Here is a 24,862-nt window from a genome sequence, read left to right on the forward strand (position 1 = left end):
AAGATCACGCGTTGCTGAGAGTCGTGCGACGCGCGAGAGAGAGAAAGAGAGAGAGAGAGAGAGGGAGAGAGAGAGAGAGAGAGAGAGAGAGAGAGAGAGAGAGAGAGAGAGGAGGGGGAGAGAGAGAGGAAGGGGGAGAGAGAGAGATAGAGACGCGAGCGGCTCGCTTCTTCCCGTTCTTTCCGCAATTATTTCTTTGCTTTCGGGCATTCTAAGATCGGCGGTGGTGGCGGAGTCGGCTCGCTGGGATTACCCAACCATACGGATTTACTAAAGCGGCCCTTTATAACGGGCGGCTGCCACTTATTACTGCACACAACGGTAGCTGTCGGCTTCTCCGCTGTGACCGTCGCTATGCTTACAGTCCTGAAATGGTAACAAAGATTATTCAGAGGCGCATCGAGAGTGTGAGAGAAATAGATATAAACAGAGAGAGAGAGAGAGAGAGTCGCGTGCTGCTCTAACTATAAATACGGCCTATCAACACCTATGAACGAACCAGAGTAGAGTCCTGCGCGGAGAACGTGACAAAATGCGACAAACGAAAGACCCGGCTGCGCGCGCCTGCATTCTTGCCGAATGTTATTGCAAAGAATCCAGAAATAAACAAGTGCCACGACGGTGGCGAGACTCAACAAAGGCATAGACCGAAGGAGGAGAGAAATGAAAAGATATTCACAAGATGCGATGCAGAAATGCAGCTTTTATTAATTGATTAAACGGAGTATGTGTGTGTCTGTGTGTTACAAATCTCTCGAACGTCATTTCGAACGTTTCTTCGCGACAATGGGAGAAATTTCGTAAAAATTTCGAACTTGCGAGATAATCTTCTCTCTGCGTCTAATTTCCATTGTATCTTATTTTAATCATACGTCGAATTGTAATAACCGAATGCATATTATTACGCACGATAAGATGTACCCTTCAAGGCAATCTTGCACTGCAAGAATTGCCCCGGTCGAGTGAACGTTCCAGAATTTCGAAACTTGCAGAGACAGCGATGCGAGACGAATGCGAGCCGGAGAACAGAATCACCTCGATAAGAATAGTGCGTTATGCGGTGTAAAGTAACATAAGCGTTCAGCACTTACAACTACGATTCAGAACACGGACATCTCCCACGTTACAGTGAATCGCGAGTCGCGAGGACATTCAAATTATAAACGAAACAAGCCGAGGAGCGGAGAGGGAGGAGGTCTACGTGGACAGGAGAATGCGGGTGAACGGCAATCTTTATCGTAACAGAGAGTGTACAGCTTGTATTTTCCATCTGGTACAAACGGCGCGATAAACGGTAAAACGCAAAAAAATAACTGGCAATTGTTTATTCTAGGAATTGATCGGGCCCTCTAATGCCAAGGTACTTGGTTTGGGTGACTGATGGAACCCAATTTGTAGTACCTGGTGGTAGACGGCGGCTGTTGCACGGCCGACGAGTTCGGCGGAGTCGCCGGTGTCTCGGCGTTCTGACCGGTGCCGTCTCCTTTGAGAACGGACACACACTTCCAATTGTTGTTATAATTGTCTTTCCACAGGCGGACGCAGCCGTCGTCGCCGGAACTCGCCAGAATCGTTCCCATGACGTTCCAGCACACACGCCACACGGTACAGTAATGATCGTCGAACTGCGCCACCACGGTTATTTCGTAACGCGACACGTCACTTTGCATATTGTCCCTTAAAAGAAAAGAATGCATAACGTCGCACCATCCTCGCGATCCGCCTATCGACTTCCCCTTCTAACTCGCGTTCTACTTACTGAGTCGGTGTCAAGGTAACTATCCGCACGTCCTTCGTGGCTATGGCCAGCGTGTGATAACTTCTGCCTAAATTAGGAGCGAACGCGATGTCGTGAACGGCATCCGTAATGCTCGACAACGCTTCCGCCTTCGTCCAACGTCTACTACTCTCGGAATATTCGTAAATAAATACCTTCGCCCCGCTAGATGTATTTGTATCGTCGCTACCTACCGCAATCATGGGTGGGTGTAGCCTGAAACATGTTTTCATCAAATTGGTATCACATCATATATACTTATGTTCTATGTTACGCTTTTTCCTGAATTCTCAACGAATATTCATTGCATCACACAAGTGTCAAATATATTTAGTTCTACATTATCTCTCGTACATTGTGTAATACCTTGACAGAGATGGATTCCATGTAAGACAACTCAACGAAAGTCTGCAATTGATGTCATGTTGTAATGTCCACTGACTCAGATTCATGATATCCGGTGCCTCGTATATTCGGATAAATCCATCCGCGTTGCAAGTAGCCAACAAGAGACCCAAAGTCTTTGGTGCAAATTTTACATCTGTGACAGAAGTACGGGAGTCCACTAGGTTTGTTCTTTTAACCCAATGCCTACTGCCACGCGCTCCTGATCCAGAACCTTGGCCAACTGTCAAATAAAAAAGGAGACATGAAGAGAAGAAAATAAAAAAATACAGTCAAGCTGTCGTGTATCACAAATAAATTCCCAGTACCAATTTCCTCCCAGACAGCAGCGGTGCGATCGAACGAGCAAGTGGCGAGAACCTGACCAAACTCTGGATGTGCCCAGGTGATTTTCCACACCGCACCGCTGTGAGCCTTCCAAGACGCGGTCAAGTGCCAGTTTCCATGCTCGTCCTCGTCCCAAACCTGTCGCATTTCGCAACACAGAAACGTTTACAATTTACAACGTTATTTCTCTTGTAAATAATACAGTAACAACTCAGATCTTTATTAACGTAAAGCATCATTGCGTTTACCGTACCTTAACACATTGGTCGGTCGAGCATGTTGCCATTCGTTGACCGTAGAAATCGTAGGCGATATCATGTATGAGATCTTTATGATCCGCAAGGATGCTATGCGCTTCGAACATTGTGCCAACAAAATATGTTTCACTAATAACACTTGCGTTGCACAAAATTCCCGCTTGACAAGCACCTTCTACGTACTACACCGCGCGTTGGAGGTTATACCATTTCCAACGGAGACTCGTCAAAGACACAAGCCGCGTTAACCGAATAATGTAGATAATCCGATCACGCGTTTACGTACTGTACGTAACTTATCCCGATAATATTATAACATTAACAAATGTACGTTATGCTATAAATACTCAGTACCAGCGTCATATGTAAACTTTCGTCTAACGGTGTCTAACGTTATATTCGCTCAAAAGTACACTTGCACTTTCTGCACTACCTCGTAACTTCTCTCTCTCTCTCTCTCTTTCTCTTTCTCATTTCCTGCCGCCGAGCGCCAAAGCAGAGAGAAGTAGGAGAGGTGTCATTGGCCGTTTTTAGCCGAGCCCAGTATGAGGCGACCTCTGTACAACTGTGCGCATCAACTACGATGCAAATGTCCACGACTCTTTTCTGATTTCCCCCACCACGCACGCACACATAGCCGGCTCAGTCTACCCGACGGGTAGCGACTGGCTAGAGTCTGGGTCAGAGCCGAGCGACGGCGACGCTGCCCCGCGGCTTTGACCCAGGGTAGCAAAGCTAGTGAGAAGCCGCGGGGCAGCGGCGCCGGCGCGAGGCGACCGAGCCGAGCGCGTGGTCCACACGGATAGACTGAGCCGGCTATGGGTGCGTGCGTGGTGGGGGAAATAAAAAAAAAGTCGTGGCATTAGCATCGTAGTTGATGTGCACGGTTGTACAGAGGGCGCCTCACACTGGGCTCGGCTAAAAGCGGCCCATGACACCTCTCCTTCTCTCTGGGCAAACGTGTAGCCATCTCATGCTAGAGACACCAGATGCGCCCGGTGTTGTTAAACGGAATGCGCATGCGCGACGAACGCCGTTCGCCGTGAATTCAAACGGAGAAGAGGCACACCGTCCGTCGATCGCGCGTAAAACTGTTTTGCACTTGCTCGAAAATCAATCAAGAATTCATGAAACATGTACGTATGTAAATACGTAGCGAGTTCGATTAATTATATGCAATCTTACAATTCTCTCATATAGAGAACGAGGCAACGTCGTACAACGAGGCGACGACAGAGAGAGGAAAGCTCTCGCTTGCGCGGCGTCTTGAAAAAGAAAGAAAATCATCTCCTATGTTTAAAATTGATACTTTATCCATCCATTTATTAGAAATTAAAAACGATCGATTGGAAGGACATGAAATGAACGAGATTCTCGGTGTTTTCACAGAAGGGTAAATTCGTTTCCTCGTAGGTTCAGCGCGATCGAGTGAAGTCTTGAGGCGAATCATTGTTCGCCGCGGCGAACGTGATTTAACCACCGTCAAACGACGTTCATTGAAAGACTCGAAGAAGCTCATCGCTGCGTCACAGAACGCTGCAAGAGACGTTTATATCGCTGTTGACGGTTTCGGATAACACTTCGACCAGTTTGTGTAGTGTCCGTTATCCGAATCCGAAACCGAAGAATGACTCGGCCGCAGCTGTAGCCGCAAGTATATTCCTCAGGCTACTCCGGCTGATCGCGAGTGCGATCAGGTGTATCGCGATAATGAGCGGATATTTTTACCGATCTCTCCTCGCCGGGGTGACATCGACTCGTTATCGCCAGTTCGGAACACAACTGTCAGATGATCCCGCGACAGTAACGTCTCCTGTGCTTTTTACGCTTCTTTACTGCGCGAGAAGAAAACTACGAGAATTTCGCTCGCCATTTCGCGAATTCGGTAATCCTAATTTACTATTAATTATTAGGTCGATTATTGATTGAGTCGGTTTACTAAGAGGATTGAGAAGTGGTTGTGTTTCTTCGCGTTCCTTCGGTACTTTCGTGTCAAAATGATTTCACGTAGTCGTCGGAGAAAATGAAAATCCACCGGGACCGTTTCAGACGAGCGACGTATTGGAGAAATTTTGCGACCGACTGTTATTATCTTTTTCAGATTCGTGAAACGACGTAATCACGGATGCAGCTCCCCCCACCGACTCTTCGCATTTTGAATCCGTGGAAAATAGGAAGATATCGATGCGTCCGAAAATAAAGAGAGCACCGAGAGCATCAGAGGAAAAAGCCAGTGTCGAGAGAAATGTTGGCGCAAAACCGTGCGCTTTAGCGAGAATACGGAACGAGAATAAAAACGCGACGTAATATAAAATTCCTCTGAAAATAATGACGCACGAGAGGACGTTCGCGACGATAAGTTCTGCCTTCGTTCGTGCTGTCACCTACACCCTTTATCGCATTTCCGGGCCATATTATGTCTAGGGCACTCGCATACGGTGTAAATAAATACTCTATATATCGAAGTGTCATCAGGCACTTCAGCCAGTCGTCTTATGGAACGACGGCACTTCACATCTTGAGTTCAGTGACGAGGATCGAATCGTGAAATGTCGGGTCGAAGAAGTTTCTCGCTCTGGGAAAGATCCAAAATCTCGGAGCGACGTCACCCGCGGCTCGACAAATTCTCAGACCTCGCAATCGTCGAAGATACCGCCGCGATTGTGCAAAAATCGTCGCGAAGTCGGGACAGAAATGATTTCGATAAGACTGCGAAAAGAGGCTGCGATTTCGAGCCGGAATGAAATGATGAGAATCGAGTAAGTACGAGATATAATGAGATTTCTCAAGTACTATATACATTGTCGGAAAATTTTGAAAAAGAATTTTTCGGCTTTCAATTGCATGAAATACCGAGTGATTAAAAGAGCGCTACGAATTACTTCTGAAGAAAGAAATATTCCGGAATATTTCATTTACTTACGGAGCCTCTTAATTGTGGTGCTCATCGACTCGACAGTGTAGCGGAAATACCGATCTCTCTTTTCTCGAACGTCTTGCCGTGGTTTTACGAAGAAAATAATTACGAGGAAAATAATTTTGTTTTCGCGTGCGACAGATATCGAACTAGATCCACGCTTCGAGCGATCAGCCCATCCGACAGTATTCGCCGTTTTGTTGAGGTGACTCAACGTGCCAAATGTGCGCGCTGTACTGTCGGTAAACAGGGTATAAAAACTTTGTAGAGAACTCTTGGAAGTATTATGCTCTGTTTACTTACGGTACGGTTGCGACAGAATCATCCGACGGATCGCCGACGGCGAGCGGAATCCAGACGGAAGGACTCTGCTGGCACGCTCGATTTTCGCGAGTCCCATATTCCAGCATAACTCAGCCGTGTTGTAGCGAGGCATTATGCTAGAAATATGAGGTATCGCGAATGCACGGTAGAACCTCTGCGAGGATCTGAGCTGAGTCGCTCGCACGCCACCGCGGCTCCTCGTGATAGCGGAATGCGCGAGGATGCATCTCGAGGTGACCTGTGAAACGTAAAATTCACCATTTTCTCGCCACTTACCGGAGATCGAGCGAGTGCCGCGAGAACGAACGTGAAGCGCGCTTTATCTGCGTACTTGCGATTTATCTACACAGCGGGGAACCATTTTTACCGGTTAATTTTTTTAGATCGTCACGATAACAATACAGATACTCGTGTTTCACCTGGACGCTTGAAGGACGCGATAACGATGTAATCGTAGCGGATGATGGCGGAGTGCACTCAATCTCTCCTTCTCGTCCGTCGCGCCATTTTAATAACCCAAGTTGCAGCCGCTCGCGCCGCAGTGGTCATTAGGTGCGCATCTGTGCAACGTCCGGAAGATATTTTCGCAATTCTCAGCGGGGTTATCGATCCCCTCGACCCTGTGACAATTATTGTTATTATTGTGCGCTACAGATGCGCATACAGTCGTGGTATCGTGACGACAATTCACGCGAAGAATTCACCGAGCGCGGACGATACGAGCCACGTTATTAATTTCGCGGCCGCGTCCTCGTCGACCCCTGCGGTGTCGCGAACGCGTTTCTCGCGCGTATATCTGCTGCAGGCACGCGATAGAGGAGAGAGAGGAGAGGAGAGGAGAGCTCGGGAGGCACACAATTTCGGTGAGTTTAATTCCTCAATGCCGCGGACGCCGACAAAGTATGGTCGCGCTGTGACGGTCGTACCTCGATTGCTATGTCAGGAATGTAAAAATATAGGTGTCGCGTTTTACGTTCTCTAACGAGATATGACGGAGTAACAACTCCGCGAATTTTCGGGGAATCGCTGCATAATTATCCTCATGCCGCGTGACAAATCGAGGGGAATTTGGGCCCCGGTGCGATTAATTTTTCGAACAGTTTCGGAGAAACGAACAAGTCCATTTCGAGTAACATTACGTAAATATATACACGTTAAAAGATATCACCGAGTATACACGGGGAAACGGAGGACTTAATCCTTGATCCTCCTTTCTCTTAAACTTTCATTCCGACGAAAGAAGGAGAGTCTCGTTGAAAATAGAATTAAAATCGACGAGAGCCCCCTATTCAGCGTCGAAGTACAGAAGTACACCGAAACTGTTCGCCGAAGCTATAGCGACGTTAATCCCCGTAGAAAAGAGGCGACTGTGAAAATCTGCGAGGAAGATGCGCGTGGCGGTAGTCGGCGCCGGTGTAATAGGAGTAACGAGCGCGCTCGCGGTGAAAAGCGCTTTTCCGAACTACCACGTGAAGATCTTCGCCGACGCGTTTTCACCCGACACCACCGGCGATGGGAGCGCCGGTCTGTGGAGTCCTTTTTTTCTCTGTGACACGCCCGCCGAAGATATATAGTGAGTACATCCCCTTTGTGTCCTTCCCCAATAAAAAAAAAAGAAAAAGAAAAGGGAAAGAACGTATCGTGACTACCTGAGGTCGCGCGAAAGCGAAGGATCGCGCGGAGGAGACTGTCGAGCACCCTTCGCTCTCCTCGTTATTTTTGCACCGGTATAATGACACGATAAATAACACGACTTGTGCGCTTAACGCTCGACGCGCGAGTAAGACGCGGTAATTAATATCTTGTATCGTCGTATATGGCGTTAGCCGATGGGCCGGCCGCACTCATCGCTGGCTCGAGCAATTGTGGAAAGCTGGATTATCATCGGAGACCGGCGTCTCTCTGATACCCGTAATTCGCGTTATCAGCGGTAACGAGTGCGACACCGATCTGGCATGGCTGAAACTCGTCTACGGCGCTCAGGAACTCAGCGGCGAGCAATTACGGCGTCTGAACGAGGAGCACAAGTCTAATTACAAGTACGTTCTCCCGTCAACTTGGAGAAGCTGCAAAGTGACGTTCCCGCGACGATCTCTTTCGCGCTTCTGCAAACGAGCTCTATCAGCCTGAAGTTCGTGATACGTCCCTAAATTAGATTACTATCGCAAACATTCGCCCGCGAACAAACGCGCGTCGCTATCTTCCGCGTTGCCACTTATATTTTTACAGTATAAGTCGATCGTGCTCTGAGACGTCGGCAATGCTCGACTATCGTCGAATTAACGATTTCAGGATGGGACGGCACTTTTTAACGTACACCTCCGAGCCGGTTCTACTGTTGCCGTGGCTCATGAAAAAGTTCAGTAATCTGGGCGGAGAGATGGAGAGGAGGAAGGTGAAAGCGTTGCACGAGCTGGCCGAGGAAGGGTACGATTTGATAATAAATTGCAGCGGACTCGGTGCACGAGAACTCGTCCCGGATAAAACGGTGACACCTATCAGAGGTCAGGTATACAAGGTAATCGACCGTCCAATTTACATTGCAGCGTGCCCCCCCCTCCCCTCACTACCTTCTTCCTCACGGATTCGAATTATTGCTCGCGAAAAGTTACGCGATCACGAATTCGCCTGCGCGCTTCAACACGGACGTGGAAATATTCCACATTTAAGCCTCGATCTTCTTGAAATGAAAAAGACGTCAATGAGAAATCACTGAATGATTCAATTCAAAAGTATCTTTCCAAAATAATCTTGTTTCTGTCAAAACCGACAAGTCTGCTTCTTTCTTCCCCGCAATACCTCGTCTCGTCCCATCATCCTGCGAGATATACGCGAGCCGGAGAATTAACATGGAAGTTTCTTCAAGGTGAAGGCACCTTGGACCATGCAGTGTTTCGTGGTGGATGACGACGAGACCTATTACATTATCCCCAAGTAAAGCGAATAACGTTAATGACGCGCTTTCACGTACGCCATGCGAGCACGATCGTTAATCCGCCTTTTTAAATTTTTCTCGCCCGTAGCGTCGAGGACGTCGTGCTGGGTGGCACGCATCAAGAGGACGATTTCGACTGCACCGTTCGCGAAGAGGACTCGAAGCGCATTCACGCTGGATGCTGCCGCCTGATGCCGTCCTTAAAGGTGCGCGAATGAATTTCTCGGGCCCGTCGCGAGCGACCGGCCGGGTGACGTAAATCACGGCTCAATCATAATTTCCATTGCAGGCAGGTCGGATGAGTCGCGCGTGGGTGGGCCTTCGGCCGGGACGGCCGCGGGTTCGTCTGGAATGCGAAAATGTCCGCGCGGCCGGGGGAAAGGAGTTCAAGGTGAGTCACCAGAAAATATTGCACTCGAGAAGCCGAACGTCGGTATTGTTGCATGCACTCACGTGCACGCGCGCATGCATGCATGTATGCGTGTTCTTCCGACGGCAGCAACGACGGCGACGCGAGTCGCGTCGTTCGGGCGCAATACAAAATTCCACGGTCGCTTTTTACTCGCTCGCTTACGCTATAATAACGCTCGTCTGTTTCGTGTTTTATGCTCCAGGTGATACACAATTACGGCCACGGTGGAAGTGGCGTGACGCTATGCTGGGGGTGTGCCGTGGACGTCGTCGAAATGATGAGGAACTTGAAAGTACCCGAATTAAACTCCAAACTGTAACTCCAGGGACAGAGCGAATAAACTTTTTATACTTGGTACATTTTTATACAGCCGCATAGAGCCGCGGCTGCTTTCAGCCTTCCTCCTAATCCGTCCCCCGCGTCGCGTACCGCGCGCGGTTGAAAGGCTCGTGTCGTTGAATATTATTCCCGCCGGATTCTCTCCTCCTCTCTGCGCGCGCTCTTTTAATTGTCGGCTGAAATTTTCAGGCCGGGATTAAACTTGCATCGGATTCTTGCTCTCTATATCCCTACAACGCGCGCGCGAATGAACACTCACCTCGTTCCTCGTCCGTTTTTCGCGCTGCTCCGCGTCGCTGTTCTACTCGCTGTTCTCAACACTTGATCGATATCGCGGCAATTCTTACCTCGGCTCCCGGTAACCCGCGTAAGAACGGCAAAAAGTCAACGTAATTAAACGTCAAGAAACAAGGCGTAAGCGCGCGAGCGCGCGAGCGTTCGATCTGCCGCGCAGCAACCTATTTAAAGTTTCGTGTCGTGATTACTTCCGTAACTGCACAATTTCTAAATATGGTCGTCGCACTGTAATTAAAGCACCAAACCGAACTACCGAGATACCTTACATGTCGACCGTGCCGCAGTAGTCGCGTCAAGCCAGACGTCGTCGCGACGCGTGTCCCAGCCCAGTCGCAGCGCCGCGATCCCTATCGGTCTCTCGCCTATTTTCCCTGGCGAAAGCAGCGCAGTGTCGTCTTATCGTCTTATCTTAGTGTTTCGTCGAGATTAAGCGGGAATATCGCGAATATCGACAGGTACGCACACTATACACGCACAGCTATACACGGATTGGAGATGTCTCTCCCGTGTCTTCGAAAAGTCTCGAGCCAATTTTCGCTGAAAAAAATCCCCACGCGGGAGACCGTTCTTGCTTTTCTTAGTTTTCACCTCTACAACATTCCGACGTTCTACACGCCGGTTTGTTTCATGATTTTTGTATTTTTTTTTCCCATGGTTGTTTTACAAGCACAAATTTGGCAGATTTGAAGTATTCCATATACATTGTTAAATCGAAGCCGCTTTAGACGTGACAAATAATGTATTATCATCGTCGAGATATCGAGTGCAAATAAATATTAATATCAATTTAAAACGTTGTCGATTTTTGCAAACGGAGCCTTAGAGCGCGCACAAAGAATTGACAGTGAAATGCCTGAAGATAGCAGACAATAAACGGCGAGGGATCCGCGACAAACTTTCGGGGATTGCAAAAATTTGCCAACGTTCGGTCGGAGAGAGAAAGATAAGAACGTTATCGACTCGCGGATGATTAAGGAAGACGACACGTGATTTATCGTGTCTAGCCGGGCAAATGTAACTTTGAAAAAGATTAAATTCAGGTTGTATTTGACACGCGGGACTGCTTGACGTCGTCGTGGTCGCCGTTGTCGCGCGTGCGCGCGCGATATGACAGTACGATTAAAAGAATCAAAAATAATGCAAAGCACCGATCATGATCGTCGTTCAGCGCAACGATAACTACTCGTTAGTGGCATCGCGCGGGTCTAAACGCGACGGTTTCAGAAGCGGAGACGCGACAGAAAGTGCCGGCGAGTCCGATTCCGAGTCCAGTTCCGAGGGGCGATCCTACGAGTCCACGTTTCAAAATCGGAGCCCCGTCGTCCTTGACGATTCCCCGCTCGTCTCGTCGTTCGCAAGCGACAGGATAGGTGCGATCAAGCATGACCCGGAAGATCGTAGGTGGAAAGTTACCATGGACAAGGACAACAAGACAGGTACGTCCTGCCGAAAGCGAGAAAGTACATTCCGACGAGTAGTACAAAATGGATAATATATCTACACGAATTAATCTATATCGATGAAAATCTATATACGAAAGAATCCGGATAAAAGAAATCCGGGGATAAAAGAAATCTGCACCAGATGAAATCCAGTACAGAGCACGCGACAGATTCATGCGGGTGTAACGACGAATGTTTGCTCGGCTTGAATGTAATTTCCTTACACGCGAATTGCACGCGCTGAGATAACTCGCGAACGGGAAAAATCGCTTCTATTATATCCGAGTGATTACCACGCGAATGAAAGAACTTTCCAAACAGAGCCGTTGCACGAGGAAAGCGACGCGGTGGAAACTTCGAGGACGAGGAAGAAGAGGAAACGGAGGTACGTTGACGGAGTCGACTCGTCGATTCCTCGAGTTTCGCGGCAACGAGTTTCCCGCGCTCGCGAACTGAGTTGACCGAAGCTACCGATTGAAGAGCAGATTCTTAACCATCTGCACGAGCAACTGCAAGTACGACGTGGTTAGACGCGTGGCCGCGCACTTCGGCATGAAGGAGGTCACGGAGGACAGCAGCTGGGACCTCTATTGGACCGACCTGAGCGTCAGCATAGAGCGTGCCAAGGACATGAAGAGGTTCCAGAGGGTCAATCACTTCCCCGGCATGACGGAGATATGTAGGAAGGATCTGCTCGCTCGTAACCTCAATCGCATGCTGAAATTGTTCCCGCGGGACTATAACTTCTTCCCAAAGACCTGGTGCTTCCCCGCCGAGTAAGGGAATTCGCTCATTTCGACGGTATTAACGTCGATCTAGAATCTCTCTTTAATTAACGACGACGCCCCGCTGTCGTCCGGTCCTGGCTAACGAAGACGAACTTTTTCGCGTCGCGCGGAAAATTCCTCGAGACGAGACACGGTCGTCGGGGGAGAAGCAACAGAGCGCTGCCGCTCTTCGTTCGTCAGAAGCTCGACCCCGTCGATCGAATTTCACAAATATTTCTCTTTCTCTGATAATGTAATCGCAATCGTTGCACGAAAAAGAGATGAAATATCCCTCGAGCGACCTAATTTTGCTTTTGGTCGAGTCTAATTGAAACTTGATATCTGAATTGATATTCAGTATATTTAAGAGTATATTTAAGACGGCGGTGATTACAGGCTACACGACGAAACAACGTATCGGATCCCTTCGGAGCCGGCTTTACGTGCCGTAATAAAAAAGAAAATACACGCGTGGCTGTCGGCTGATCGATCGATCGATCGATCGCAGGCGCTCTTATCTATTTTACAAGCGCGAGACTCACATCCTGTTTTACTTCTTCGAATGACCGGTCTCGGGTTGCGAGCCATAAATTCCGAAGGGTCGGCGTTACAGCGATAAAAAATAATCGATATCGTGCGAAGCGACGATGAGGAGCGTGTAAGCGGATCGGAAACTCGGATTTTGGATTCCAGTCACGGCGACGCGATGACTTATGCCAAATCGCGTAGACCGAGGACTTTCATCATCAAGCCAGACACGGGCTGCCAAGGACGTGGTATCTACCTGACGAGGCACTTGAAGGACATCAAACCCAACGAGCGTCTGATCTGTCAAATGTACATCGCACGGGTACGTATCAATGTGTATGCAGTTGTTTCTTTCCGCGGTGTAGAAAAAATCATGTAGAAAAAATTGGCCGCGGAAACTTGCGCGAGTTGATTGGTCTTGCGAATAGAAGGAGAAGAGAAAGAAGCCGAGAATTTTCCACGTTTCCCGCTATTTTAAGATACATCGAAAGACGTCCTAGAGGCTCGATCGTCTCGACATATATTTATTTATTTATCTATTTATTAATAATATACGGATCTGACCCCTTTGGTGTACGAAGATTGAGACAGTAGTATACGAGTAAGAAAATTCTCATATAATAAAAGGTGAAAGAAAGTAAAGAAAAAAAAAAAAGAAAAACAAAAGAAATATATGTGCCTGTACGTATATCCTAACTGTAATTAAGAATCTCGCAGAGTCGCAGCGCAGAGCAAGTGTAATGCATACAGTCCTTTTTCTTACCGCATCCTCAGCCCTTCTTAATAGACGGATACAAATTTGACCTACGTATTTACGTACTAATCACGTCATGCGATCCTCTCAGGATCTACGTTTACAACGAAGGACTCGCCAGGTGAGGCACCCGCTGCTCGCAATGCTCCGTCACGAGATCGAGAATTCGAGTAAACGTAGCGCGTTAGCGAATATTTTGCCGTCACGAGAAGCGAATCTCTCTAGTGGTCACACGCACGTTTCGATTGTCGAGGCTCGATCATCGCGGATTGCGCGGCGCACGTTTACGCATTGTCGATCGCGGCTTCGCTTCTTGAAACTCCACACGTACGACGCGCCCCCACGGAGAGTGCGAGGAACGTTGCATTTTTAGATTCGCGACGAGCAAGTACAAGGAGCCGACCGGTCACAATACCACCAATATGTTCATGCACCTGACGAATTACGCCATCAACAAGCACAGCCGAATGTACATCATCGACGACGAGATCGGCAGCAAAAGGTTCGCTTGAGCTTGAGAGTCCGTAGAATCGGCCAGACCGATAGAGCGAGGAATCGGGAGGGAGGGACGTAAGAACGTAAGAACGTGCGCTTTGCAGAAAGATATCGGTGTTGAATAAGTGGCTGAGAGCGAAGGACGTCGACGTGGACGAGTTATGGGGCAAGATCGACGAGATCGTGATTAAAACCGTGCTCGCGGCGTATCCCGTGTTGAAGCACAGTTATCACGCGTGCTTCCCCACGCACGACAAGACGTCCGCGTGCTTTGAGCTTCTGGGATTCGACGTTCTCATCGATTGGAAGCTCAAGCCTTATCTTCTCGAGGTGGGTCTTCGGAGATAACAATCCCCTCGACCTGCCGTCGCGTGGAATTAATTAATTAAATTAAACGATTGATTTATTGCGTTCAACGAGAAACGCAAATCTTCCTCGTCCTTTGAGAGACCTCCAAAGAGCAAAGAATAAGGATCATGAAATATCAATCCTTACAAATAGGTAAAGCTACTTGAAAAGGAAATCTGGGAATTAAAATTGCGTTCGACAGACGGAGAATTGAAGCAAGGAAGAGTATCGTCAAAAGATCGTCCTGTGGATTTGTACGAAATGTCGTAAAAATCTCTTATAAACGCGTTAAAAAGTATCACAGTCTTAGCATGTATAGCAAGCTTCGAGGACAATTTTGGACTTTTGGGAATACGTTTCGAATAAAGGAGAGTGTTTCCGTCTTCCGGAAACGGAAAATAATCGGACAAATGTATCCTACAGGTGAATCACTCGCCGAGCTTTCACACGGACGCTCAACTGGATAAGGACGTGAAGGAAGGGTTGCTGATGGACACTTTCGACATGTTAAATCTGCAGCAATACGACAAGAAGAAGATAATGGAGGAGGACAGGAGACGAATCAGGGAGCGGCTTCTTCAGGGTATCAACGGGTAGGATTGCAAGTAAATCGAGAGTCGAGGGATGATTTCTGCCCGCGCGATTAATTTGTCGGCACACGCGAGTACCGAATCACCTATCGATATTTCGCGCAGACCCCGCACAAACAGAGGATCAAATTTGTGATAAATATTTTTCTTCAATTCTATCTTTAACATACTTCGCATTGAAGTTCCGGGAAGTTCACGAGATGCGATGTGTATCGCTCTGCACGACTGATTGATTGAAAGCGATGCGCGTCAGTGAGTAATTTCACTCGCGCGGTAGATAGTAAGAATCAGCTGCCCGAACGATAAGCCCGAACCTAAACGTCATGTACAACGTGCAGTCAGACTAACGACGCGACAGCTCCAACGAAGGCCGAAAGGAATGAGGACGATTACATACAGCGACAGTTTAAGTGGGAGGACGAGCACACGGGCAATTTTCGAAGAATCTTTCCGTGCCCCGGCGAGGATAAGTACCGGCCCTTCTTCACGCAAAGTGCGCTTTCCGTTTTCCAAGATACGGTGGCGTCGAGAGCGCGGGAGGAAGCGTCGAGGGTGCAGAGGGAGGAGAACGAGGTAAACTTTCCCACAGCGTTTCACGATTTCGTGCCAAAGTCGCGCGCGACTAAATTATCCTCGCGTTCACATTACAAGCATGTTAAAACGCATCCGCGTTCAATAATAATCGACGCGTGTAACGACGTTAAGTGCGTCTCGCAATGTTCCGCAGAAAATATATTAGCCGCGCAATAATTTTCCGACGATACAAAAAAAAAAACAAAGAACGAAAAGAGAAACGATGAAAGAAACAACAATCGCTAAAACCGATCCGATTCCTCCGTGGGCAGTTTTCGAAATTAAGCCACTCGGTCTCGTCGTTGATTGTTGTTGTTAGACTTCACAGCCGACCTGCGGCTTGCTTTGCCACGTTTCAGCTGAAAGTGCGGGTGGAAGAGCGCAAGAGAATTTCCGGCAAATGGAGCGAGCACAAGATAGGCCCGGAAAGTCCGAACGCACCGAAGATCTTGCAAGCCCCGTTCGTGCGCCAGGAGAAGAGCAAATCCGCGGGCGTGTTCCGGAAAAGCGTCAGTGTACACAATCGACTTATTCTCCGCGAGCTCAATCGCATTACCCGCGTTTCCCCCCCCCGCCCCCTCCTTATCGTTCAAGATCACGACGAGGAAAACGAGACTCATCTTCGGCCGTTTACTTCATCGATGTATCCCGCTCCTCTCGCCTCGCTACTCGTCCACTTAGCCACGTTTCATTCCGAGGATCGCGCGTCATTATCGCCGCGCTCTCTCCCGCGGGATCCTCCGCCGTCTCGCGCGCGAGCATATTACCGTCCGCCTGCTTTTTCGCAGATCAATAAGCAGGACGCGCAAGGAGCTCCCATCAGCAGCAGCCTGTATTCCTTCGAGCCCGAAATTATATCGGAGTCCGAGGAGAGGGAGCGAATCACGGCACTGGCGCAGAGGGATTTTCTCATCAAGAGCTACGGCATGCTCGAGCAGATATACGCGGCGATGAAGAGGAACGGCACATTACGACCCGCCGACGAGAGGAAGTACGGGCTGTACGGCAGGCTGGGACACGCCAACGCGAGCCAGAGCGCGTGTATCCTCCCCTCGCACGGATTCCATCATCGCCGAAACGGCCATCTGGACGGCACGCAAATAGCCGCGGCCCAATGCCAGCAATGTTCTCTCCGAGGAAACGATGTAACTATAGCCGCTCTCTCCGTCGACGACGAGATCTCTCGTTTATCCCTCGCTCTCCCTCTGCCCCCCCCCCACCCCGCGATCTAATCTCTTGCTTCATCCCCCTATAAATATATATATTCGCCCCCTCTTTTTACGCACGTCTTTACGCCCCGCGCTTGGAACGAAAGTAACGATCGCCGAGGAAATTGTCATTCGCAAATGCTGGAAGATACGCGTGTCTTTTCTTCTTCTTCTTGCAGCGCAGCAGGCTGACGAGACACGAACGCGGGTCCAACAAGGATTCGGACAGAAGTGAGCATCGGCGCCTCGACAGTCGCAATTAATATCGTCGGAGTTTCTTTTCCTTCTCCGACGATTTCCCGACGATTTGACGATAAGTATGATAAGAAAAGGTATTTTAATTTAGGCTTGAGGATAACGTGCAACGAGGCGCTCGTCTACGTCCGCCCGAAAATCCCGCTAAGGTTCTGGCTGGAGGATACGAGTTGCAACGATCACAACGGCCGGGTAACGAAGACTCACGTCGCCCGGACACTGTCGAACACCGTGCGCCGGCACACCCTCGAGAAGAGGGAGTCCTTCCACTCGTCCAAGTCTAAGTGAGTCGCGCCCGCGGCTGCCTTTATCCGTCCCATCGCGATTTAACTTTTACCTATTACGAGACTCCAACTTTGAATATATAGTCATGTACGACCGTATTATTCCAGAATCGACGTTATCGGCCGATATTGAGCAAGTGAATCTATCTCTCAAGAGATAAGAAGGAAAAGCGAGGTAACAAAATAAGAAGAATCACGAGCGACGTGAAGATAATTAACTGATCCAAGCGATCGAAGAAAATTCAAGACGGCTATCGCGAAGATCGCACCGCGACATATCTTAATCACGATCGTAACAACCCCTTGTCTTTGGTGGCTTCGCTCGTGTCGATCAAATGAATAATAATAATAACGAGACCCGTACTCTGTCGCAACAGAAAAGTATAACTTTACGTTGGATCGTGCCCTGTATTCTTATGTGTGTAGAGACTCCCCCCGTAAGAGATTTCCCCCGACACTCCGTGTAAATTTTTCATCTCGAAGAGCCATCTCGGAATCGAAGAGGTCGACCCTTGGAAACACAAAACCCCGGGCGACGTATCTTGGGACGTATGTACGTTTCGGTTGTGAACGGATGCTGTTTCAAGGTAGAACAGTAATATAAAAATCAACAATGTATCGATTTGTTATTTAAAGTGCCATATAAATATGTACAATAGATATACGAGTGAACATGTACACGCGTCGCACAAGAGTGTGGGAGTTAGGTACGCGTCGCTGCGTATGCAAAATGGTTCACATACGTACACGCCAGTCTATAATACGTATAACAATTTTTATTGCTGATATATATTCTGTATTCACAAGATAATAAAAAATAATCTATGAACAATTTGTCGTGTGCTGTTTTTTTTTCTTCTCCCTTTCTGCTTTTCTTCCTTTTTTCTCCTTTTATCTCGTCATGATATTTTTTGCCCACGTGTGTGTGTTTTAAAAACGCGCGGTGTTTCTCACCCGCTCTAACGCCGCATCTTCTGTCTGTCTGCCTTTCTCTTTCTCTCTCCCCTCTCCTCTCCTCTCTCTCTCTCTCTCTCTTTCTCTTCGCGTTCGTCTATCGTTTGTTCTTTATTTTTTATCATTTTTGTGTCGCATTATCGGGACAACGGAGAATAGCGCGTTCCCACCACAGCGTGGCGAGTTCGCGTTCCTCATCGAGCGTTTCTCAGAGCGTATGACATAATCGAGAAAAATCCTTGCGTGTTTCGCGGTGATAACAGTAGTCCGCACATTTTTTTCATTATTTCCTTTTACCTCTTTTTATACAAAGTAATACTGCGTACGATACAAAGCGGTGCGCCAAATCACGGCAACAACGACGATGACGACGACGACGACGACGAAGGAATCGCGCGCGGTTGCCCCTTTCTTAAATTTTCAAATCGCGGTGCGGACCTCCTGAGTTTTACAATCTTCTCACTCAACTAGGAAACTTAACGCGTTATTAATAATATAGCGGCACAAAGCGCAAGATCCACACGCATCGCGACGGTGGTATTGGATAATAATGTCGGTACCCTCGTGAAAGGCGAATTTGCGCCTCCTACACTTATGCCTCATTTGTGAGAACAAGAATTAGTGCGTAATACATCCAACACATTACGATCGGTGTGATTCGTTAACGTGATATATATTATTTACATAAAATCATGTGTGTGATTGCGGCGGATATTTGCGCGTCATTTGATTCCCACCATATTAAAGTCTTAGATATAGAAAGGCTTATGTACATAAAGTCAATAGATATTTACGATGTATAGCCTATCCTACCGTTTATATAAAAAGACAACTCAAAGATTGCATATGTGTGTGTGTGTATGTGTGTCTGTGTGTATATATACATATATATTATGTATATATGTATATTATGCGAAATATCTTCATCTCCGTTTAAAAAGTCGTCACGTTTCGGTATGTACATACTTCCGCTGAAAATAAAGGTAACTGTATGTTTTGAAGGAAGTGCAATGAGACAAATAGTTGGACACGTACGAAATGCATTTGTTTCGAACAAATTTTACAGGGGGGGTTAAGCTCTATACCGTCAAACTTATAGTTAACTTTTAATCATCGGCAAACCATAGAAAGCAATTATCATGTCAAGACAATTAATATATGTGTATATATTACTATATGTAATAATATATAAATCAAGATATTACTATATGTGTATATATATATATATATATATATACTATATACTATATATATGTATATATATACTAAAGTATATGTTAATGTCTTCACTTACTCAACAGATATCATTATACACGAATTGAAAACGTGTGTATAGTGATATATATTAAAACGTCCATAGACATTAATATACATCGAGAGGTGTGCTCTGTGTCCCGGCGGACGTGTAGCACCTGTTTGTAAAATTATATCACTTATAATTTAATTCTGTGAGAGAGAGAGATAGATGTTATCTTTAGTTACTTAAATTACAGCTCATTTGTTTGTACTAGAAAAACGATTTCCTCCATTGTCTCAGCCGTTGACAATGTTATTTTTATTCGTGTGTGAGTCTCGTAAATCGCTTAATCCCCTGCATTTTTTTCTTTCTTTTTTTTTGTTTAACTCTCGTAATAAAAGCAACGTTAAGAGTTTGTTTCTCATTTTCTTCTTCTTTTCAGCGTGACCTTCCTCCCCGTATGAGAAAATATAGAAAGAAGATATGTGAAGATGGTATTTCTATTCGTTGTAATACTAACATGAGCATTATGTAGTTATAGGATTCTGTGTATGTTACTCACATGTAATATGTGTTAAAAACGATTACAATAAAACAAGCTTAAAGCATGAATTACACGGAGACTTCGCGAGTGAAAGATCCCGAGAGTAATTGGTAAACCTGGTAATCGCGAAACGGCGGTCATTTACTAATTACCTCGATACACTTTCGCTGTTCCGAGTCAGTGTCAGATCTCCGTTTAATACAGGCGCGTTAAATGATAACTGGCTATATTTCATATATATATAAAAAACTATACAATCCGTAGACTCGATAATTTTGTGTTAGCTGCCGACGGAATTCAATTTTTTTTTCTTGTTTCTCCTAACAGTTAACCTTCTATGACAATAATATTCAGTTCTTTTCAATATTTCATCATATCGTCGATATTGTAAATGTGGCAGATGCGAAAATTTGCGCTAGCTAGTTAAAAATCATTATGTGTGCACAGATTTCCCCGTCGCGAAAATATGTTTTTCTTTCCTTTTCTTTTCTTAATGGACATTTCTTATTCGAAAGTAGCTTGAATTTGAATTATCTTCCGCAGATAAACGCGGCCGAGGCGAATAAGTTGCAAATCATAAGGGCGAGTATTCGCACAAGATATGTAATTTGCGGCACGGTTTTGTAAATATTACAATTCCAATCATACAAAATCCGAAGTTTTCCAGCGCTTGCTTATTTTGCATTTTAGACTTGCCTAGATGTAAGAGGCTTACGCTGATTCTATATCCTATCGAGTTTTCTATTATCGCCTAAAGTCGTCATAGTAAAAAAACGTGCGCGTTTATATCAGACAAACAAATTCCTGCAATGTGTGCGCGCGCGCAAGTAATCTCATTAAAGATTACTTCATAAATTAAACGTATCTTTTTTGTAAATGTTGAAACTTTTTACATAACTTTAGAGATACATAGCTTACATCCTAATTTAACCGCAGTCAAACCAGGAGTTTAAACCATGGCAATAATAAATTGTTAGCAAAATTATAGCTAAATAAAAAAATAAAAAGTATTACTTTAGATTGTTTATAGTTAATTAAATTAGTAATTGGAATATTCGACAATGAGAATGAGTATTATATGAGAAACAAGAAATTTGATACTGCAGAAATATAGAGCAGATGAGACAATAACGAATATTTTTTATTGGCATGTAAATATTATTTCGCTATTGAATCTGTCTGTCGTCTTTGCAGAATATCTGACTTTCTCCTAACTTCATCGGCATTGTCGATATTCCTCGCAAGATCTTTTCAAAAATATACGTAAATCAATTCGTATAATTTATACGTATGAAAAGAAAATGATTTATTGCCACATTATATTTACCATATTTTCTTATTTTTGACGTAATATGTCGGAAAATGCCAGATGTTACTTCTTGCAAACCAAATAAATATTAATTTTATTCCAGATTAAAAAGTCACAGCACTAAGAAGATAAACAAAAAAAAAACTATAATTTCACCATGGTTTATACTAAAATATAATTTATAAAAATACAAGAATTGCAGCATTTCTAGTATATCGCCTGTGAATACCAATATTGTATTTGAATTCGTGTAATTCTGGCTCTTGAATGGAACTGGTCCATTCAACCACGCGATTGTGAGTCACAGACTCACAGAATTAAATTTAATAAAACATGTACATTCAACAATAAAAATAGGACTTGTATTGTAACAAGCTGTTACCGGTGATTAATTAATAAAATTTTTATCACAATAAATATATCTGTATGTAAAAGGCGATACATTCATTATTCGTAATAAACCGAAGATGATTTAATTTATATGCCCAGTGGTATATACGTAGTTGTATATACATATATACTCAAACACATTCATGTTCTCCCCGTTATTTTATAAATAATATGATTATTTATGACAAAGCTGATGTGTGATAGTTAACTTCAAACAGCATTTACATCTTCGTGAAATTGTTAGATTGATGCAAAAATTGAAAGAATTTGCAAGATTCTTGAGCGACAATCCTAGCGACTCAAAATAACAAATGGTATTAAAGTCAAATTTTTGTTTGTAAAATTGTGACATTATTAACTTCAAAATTCGCCACTTTTGAATACCAATTATGGAGGAGATAATAACATTTATCAAGATGTTTATCAGGAACGTTTATATATAGGATAAAACAAAGTAAGAGACGATACGATTGTTCACGCTCGTCTCCAATAATATGTCTGCTTCACATTTAACTCCTAAAGCTCACTTTAAGACGATCTAGATAGAACTCGGGGCAGGATTCCATTTATGAGAGTGTTGGAAGAATCAAAATTGTATTCATGGATGTATATATATGTACATATATATATATGTGTGTGTGTGTATATATATATAAATCTACAAATACGCTTACTCTATTTTTTTATATATATACGATATTAAAAATTAAAAAAATAGAATTCTGTCCCATATTCTATTGCAAATTATAGATCGTCTTAAGTGAACTTAACGCTTGTAGGTACCGTTAATTTTGAATTAAATGCATTTAGTCATAAGAATACTAGGTCCTTCGAACCTTACATATTTTATATTTAACACTCCCATGTCTATTTCTGTTTTGCATAAATGTTCCTGGCTAAACATTCTTTCGGAATATTTCATATCGCCTTAGTCATAAAAAAAAAAAACAAAACGTCTAGCCAGTATTATCATTTTTATATCTGCCGAAATTCAACTTTAAATTATCGATTGATTTTGTTTACGAATCCACTTGTCATGAATAGACTCAAAATGTAAAGTAACCGTTAACCGTGTTGTTTCCGCCTTCATATTTATCGTTACGGCTCACAATGATATTCTAATATCTCAACAAGTTAAAGCTAAGTTGTTAACAAACATTGTGTTTTTTTTTTATTGTATGCACGACTTCATACGTGCACTAATATTTACCATGTGCTACGGATGTGTATGTGTACGTGTTTGTGTATGTGTACGTGTATGTGCACAGTCGCACGCACATATGTGCGCATACATACGTAACGCTAACAAAGAGTCACTGGGACGTCGCATGAACGACGGGATAAGAAGTGTTATGGTTTAAACTTAACTGGGGGTACGTTTTTCGACTGCAAACACTTATCACACACCCACTCCGCGTAAACTTGTTGCGTTAATAATTGATAGGCGTATTCGGACAATCCTGTGCAAATCCTGCAAACACACGTCGTCGGTGTTACGCGATGTTTTGTATTCATGTTTTGTATTATCACTTACTGATCATCATATCACCGACTCACCTGTGAAACCAAAAATTACAACCTGATTCGCACAGAATTGCCTGGTCATTGTCGTGCACTTCTTTATGACAAACCCCGCAAGGATAAATTGGTGGCGCATTGGGGTTTTGTGGGTTGAATACCATGGGTTGATCCGGAGGATATATCTGCAAGAAATCAGTAAGAATTGCGAGTCAATTCGTACAATCGCTAATGCCGCTGCTCTATACCAAGTGTTTAAAAAAATTAATCGCACTATACTACTTGCAAATATCACGTGAGCTGTCGCGTGTTCGACGACGATAAATGCAAGGTAAAATTACCTTGCCCGCGGAAACTGGCATTGGTTTTGGACCCATTCCAGGTGGGCCTTGAAATCCGTGTGGAGGCATAGATCCACCCATATTAATGGGATGCCCCATTGGTGGTCCAGCACCCATATTATTCGGCAATGTGCCGATTGGCATTCCCATGTGGCTCATTTGATTATGATGACTCATATTCATATTCGACATATTGTTAATCCCCGCCCCACCCATATTCATATTGTTAATCTGATTTGGACCAGTCATATTCATATTGCTCGACGCCATCGAACTCATAGTGGTCATAGGTCCATTCATGGGTCTCCCTAAATTGTTAAGATTATTTCCCATGTGATTCGGATGAGGCTGAGATCCATTGTGTCCTAACGGACTGTTTACATTATTTAACGATGGTCCGTTCAACGGACTATTGGGCGGTATATGGCTATTCATGTTGTTCATATTCATTGGTCCATTAGGCATATGATTGGAGCCTCCCATAGTGTTCATCGGGGAACCAAGAGGTCCACCCATAGGACTCCCCATATTATGACCCATGTTGTTCATCGGACTACCCATGGGCGCACTATTCATATTATTCATCGGACTGCCCATTGGCGGGCCGCTCAGTTGCGAACTTCCCATATGGCTCATATTCATGTGATTGTTCATGGTGTTCATCGGTCCGGGCGGCATGTTCGGTCCCATATTATTCATAGGACTCATGCCGCCAATGGGAGTGTGGTTCATGGGAGACATGGCTCCCATGTGATTCATATGATTCGCCATAGGAGAGCTGCTCATAGGGCTCATGTTGCCCATGTTATGCGGCATCATAGGACTTATGCCACCTATCGAAGTTAAAGGACTTATGCCTCGCATAGGAGGTCCGCTCATATGATGAGGATGGTGAGGATGCATATGTGGAGGCCCGCCGTGCATCATTGGGCTTTGCGTGGTTTGCGGTGGTGTATCGTCGAAGGGATTACTCGCTACGATCGTGTCACCATAACCCGTTAGAGGTGGGGGCAGTAGATCCTGTCAGAAGAATGTATCACATTAATGTCGTGCAACCGCTGATCCAGCGTGGATATATTATAACGTAAATACCACGATACTCGATTAACACACCTGTACAGTCGGAGGTTGTTGTGGGGGTGGTTGGGCGACGCTCGTATTTGTACGTCTTTTCTTCTTAGGATTAGCACCTGCCGGTGGCGGTGGCGGCGGATGGGGATGAGCAGCAGAGTCAGGATGCGGAGCATTGGGGCCCATGCTCACACCCATTCCCATACCCCCCAATGGCATCCTCGTGAAGGGTGGCATGCCTGTTATATTGTGGCTCATCTCCCT

The 24,862-nt window shown here is 45.4% G+C and overlaps 4 protein-coding genes across 7 annotated transcripts in view; 2 read left to right on the plus strand and 2 right to left on the minus strand.

Annotated features, from left to right (window-relative positions):
* Positions 1-109: 109 nt before the first annotated feature.
* On the minus strand, positions 110-3,474 carry Nup44A (nuclear pore complex protein Nup44A). 3 transcript variants are annotated; one of them, XM_025301629.1, is made up of 6 exons: positions 2,763-3,473; positions 2,491-2,647; positions 2,132-2,405; positions 1,760-1,993; positions 1,402-1,677; positions 110-366 (listed from the first exon to the last, which is right to left on the minus strand). In XM_025301629.1, exons 1-6 carry the CDS (start codon positions 2,871-2,873, stop codon positions 189-191), a joined length of 1,230 nt encoding a protein of 409 aa, XP_025157414.1. In that variant the 5' UTR covers positions 2,874-3,473; the 3' UTR covers positions 110-188. The 3 variants fall into 3 exon arrangements, with proteins under 3 accessions (XP_025157414.1, XP_011154709.1, XP_025157415.1); XM_011156407.3 differs by having other exon boundaries at positions 2,144-2,405; positions 2,763-3,465; XM_025301630.1 differs by lacking the exon at positions 110-366 and having other exon boundaries at positions 692-1,677; positions 2,763-3,474.
* Positions 3,475-5,678: 2,204 nt separating this feature from the next.
* Positions 5,679-10,523, plus strand: LOC105192340 (D-amino acid oxidase 2). 2 transcript variants are annotated; one of them, XM_011156408.2, is made up of 8 exons: positions 5,981-6,870; positions 7,364-7,580; positions 7,834-8,046; positions 8,300-8,525; positions 8,874-8,941; positions 9,031-9,148; positions 9,232-9,333; positions 9,557-10,519. In XM_011156408.2, exons 2-8 carry the CDS (start codon positions 7,396-7,398, stop codon positions 9,671-9,673), a joined length of 1,029 nt encoding a protein of 342 aa, XP_011154710.1. In that variant the 5' UTR covers positions 5,981-6,870; positions 7,364-7,395; the 3' UTR covers positions 9,674-10,519. The 2 variants fall into 2 exon arrangements, with proteins under 2 accessions (XP_025157416.1, XP_011154710.1); XM_025301631.1 differs by lacking the exon at positions 8,874-8,941 and having other exon boundaries at positions 5,679-6,870; positions 9,557-10,523.
* An 881-nt stretch (positions 10,524-11,404) lies between these two features.
* LOC105192348 (tubulin polyglutamylase TTLL13-like) lies at positions 11,405-18,001 on the plus strand. Its single transcript, XM_011156419.2, is given in 14 exon segments — positions 11,405-11,426; positions 11,754-11,817; positions 11,918-12,208; positions 12,893-13,049; positions 13,502-13,602; positions 13,855-13,983; positions 14,081-14,306; positions 14,748-14,929; positions 15,292-15,487; positions 15,847-15,996; positions 16,276-16,632; positions 16,875-16,926; positions 17,042-17,234; positions 17,343-18,001. Coding segments are annotated over 14 exon segments (2,145 nt in total). The 3' UTR covers positions 17,368-18,001.
* Positions 18,002-20,556: 2,555 nt separating this feature from the next.
* The window catches only part of pygo (pygopus family PHD finger), a 74,464-nt gene continuing 70,158 nt past the window's right edge, over positions 20,557-24,862 (minus strand). Inside the window, 4 exon segments of the mRNA XM_025301613.1 lie at positions 20,557-23,139; positions 23,226-23,371; positions 23,528-24,547; positions 24,641-24,862. Of these exon segments, the coding sequence (XP_025157398.1) occupies positions 23,019-23,139; positions 23,226-23,371; positions 23,528-24,547; positions 24,641-24,862 (1,509 nt within the window). The 3' untranslated portion in view covers positions 20,557-23,018.

The sequence above is a fragment of the Harpegnathos saltator genome, unplaced genomic scaffold, assembly GCF_003227715.2.
Source record: "Harpegnathos saltator strain DR-91 unplaced genomic scaffold, Hsal_v8.6 scaffold434, whole genome shotgun sequence".
Classification (NCBI taxonomy): domain Eukaryota; kingdom Metazoa; phylum Arthropoda; class Insecta; order Hymenoptera; family Formicidae; genus Harpegnathos; species Harpegnathos saltator.

Excerpts from the sequence above, each read along its gene's own strand:
- LOC105192340 (XM_011156408.2), top strand. The coding sequence starts at position 7,396 with ATGCGCGTGGCGGTAGTCGGCGCCGGTGTAATAGGAGTAACGAGCGCG. Across the intron at positions 8,526-8,873 it reads TCAGAGGTCAGGTATACAAG|GTGAAGGCACCTTGGACCAT; the intron begins GTAATCGACCGT and ends AGTTTCTTCAAG. Across the intron at positions 9,149-9,231 it reads GCCTGATGCCGTCCTTAAAG|GCAGGTCGGATGAGTCGCGC; the intron begins GTGCGCGAATGA and ends TTTCCATTGCAG.
- Nup44A (XM_025301629.1), bottom strand. The coding sequence starts at position 2,873 with ATGTTCGAAGCGCATAGCATCCTTGCGGATCATAAAGATCTCATACAT. Across the intron at positions 2,648-2,762 it reads CGACCGACCAATGTGTTAAG|GTTTGGGACGAGGACGAGCA; the intron begins GTACGGTAAACG and ends GAAATGCGACAG. Across the intron at positions 1,994-2,131 it reads CTGTCAAGGTATTACACAAT|GCTACACCCACCCATGATTG; the intron begins GTACGAGAGATA and ends AACATGTTTCAG.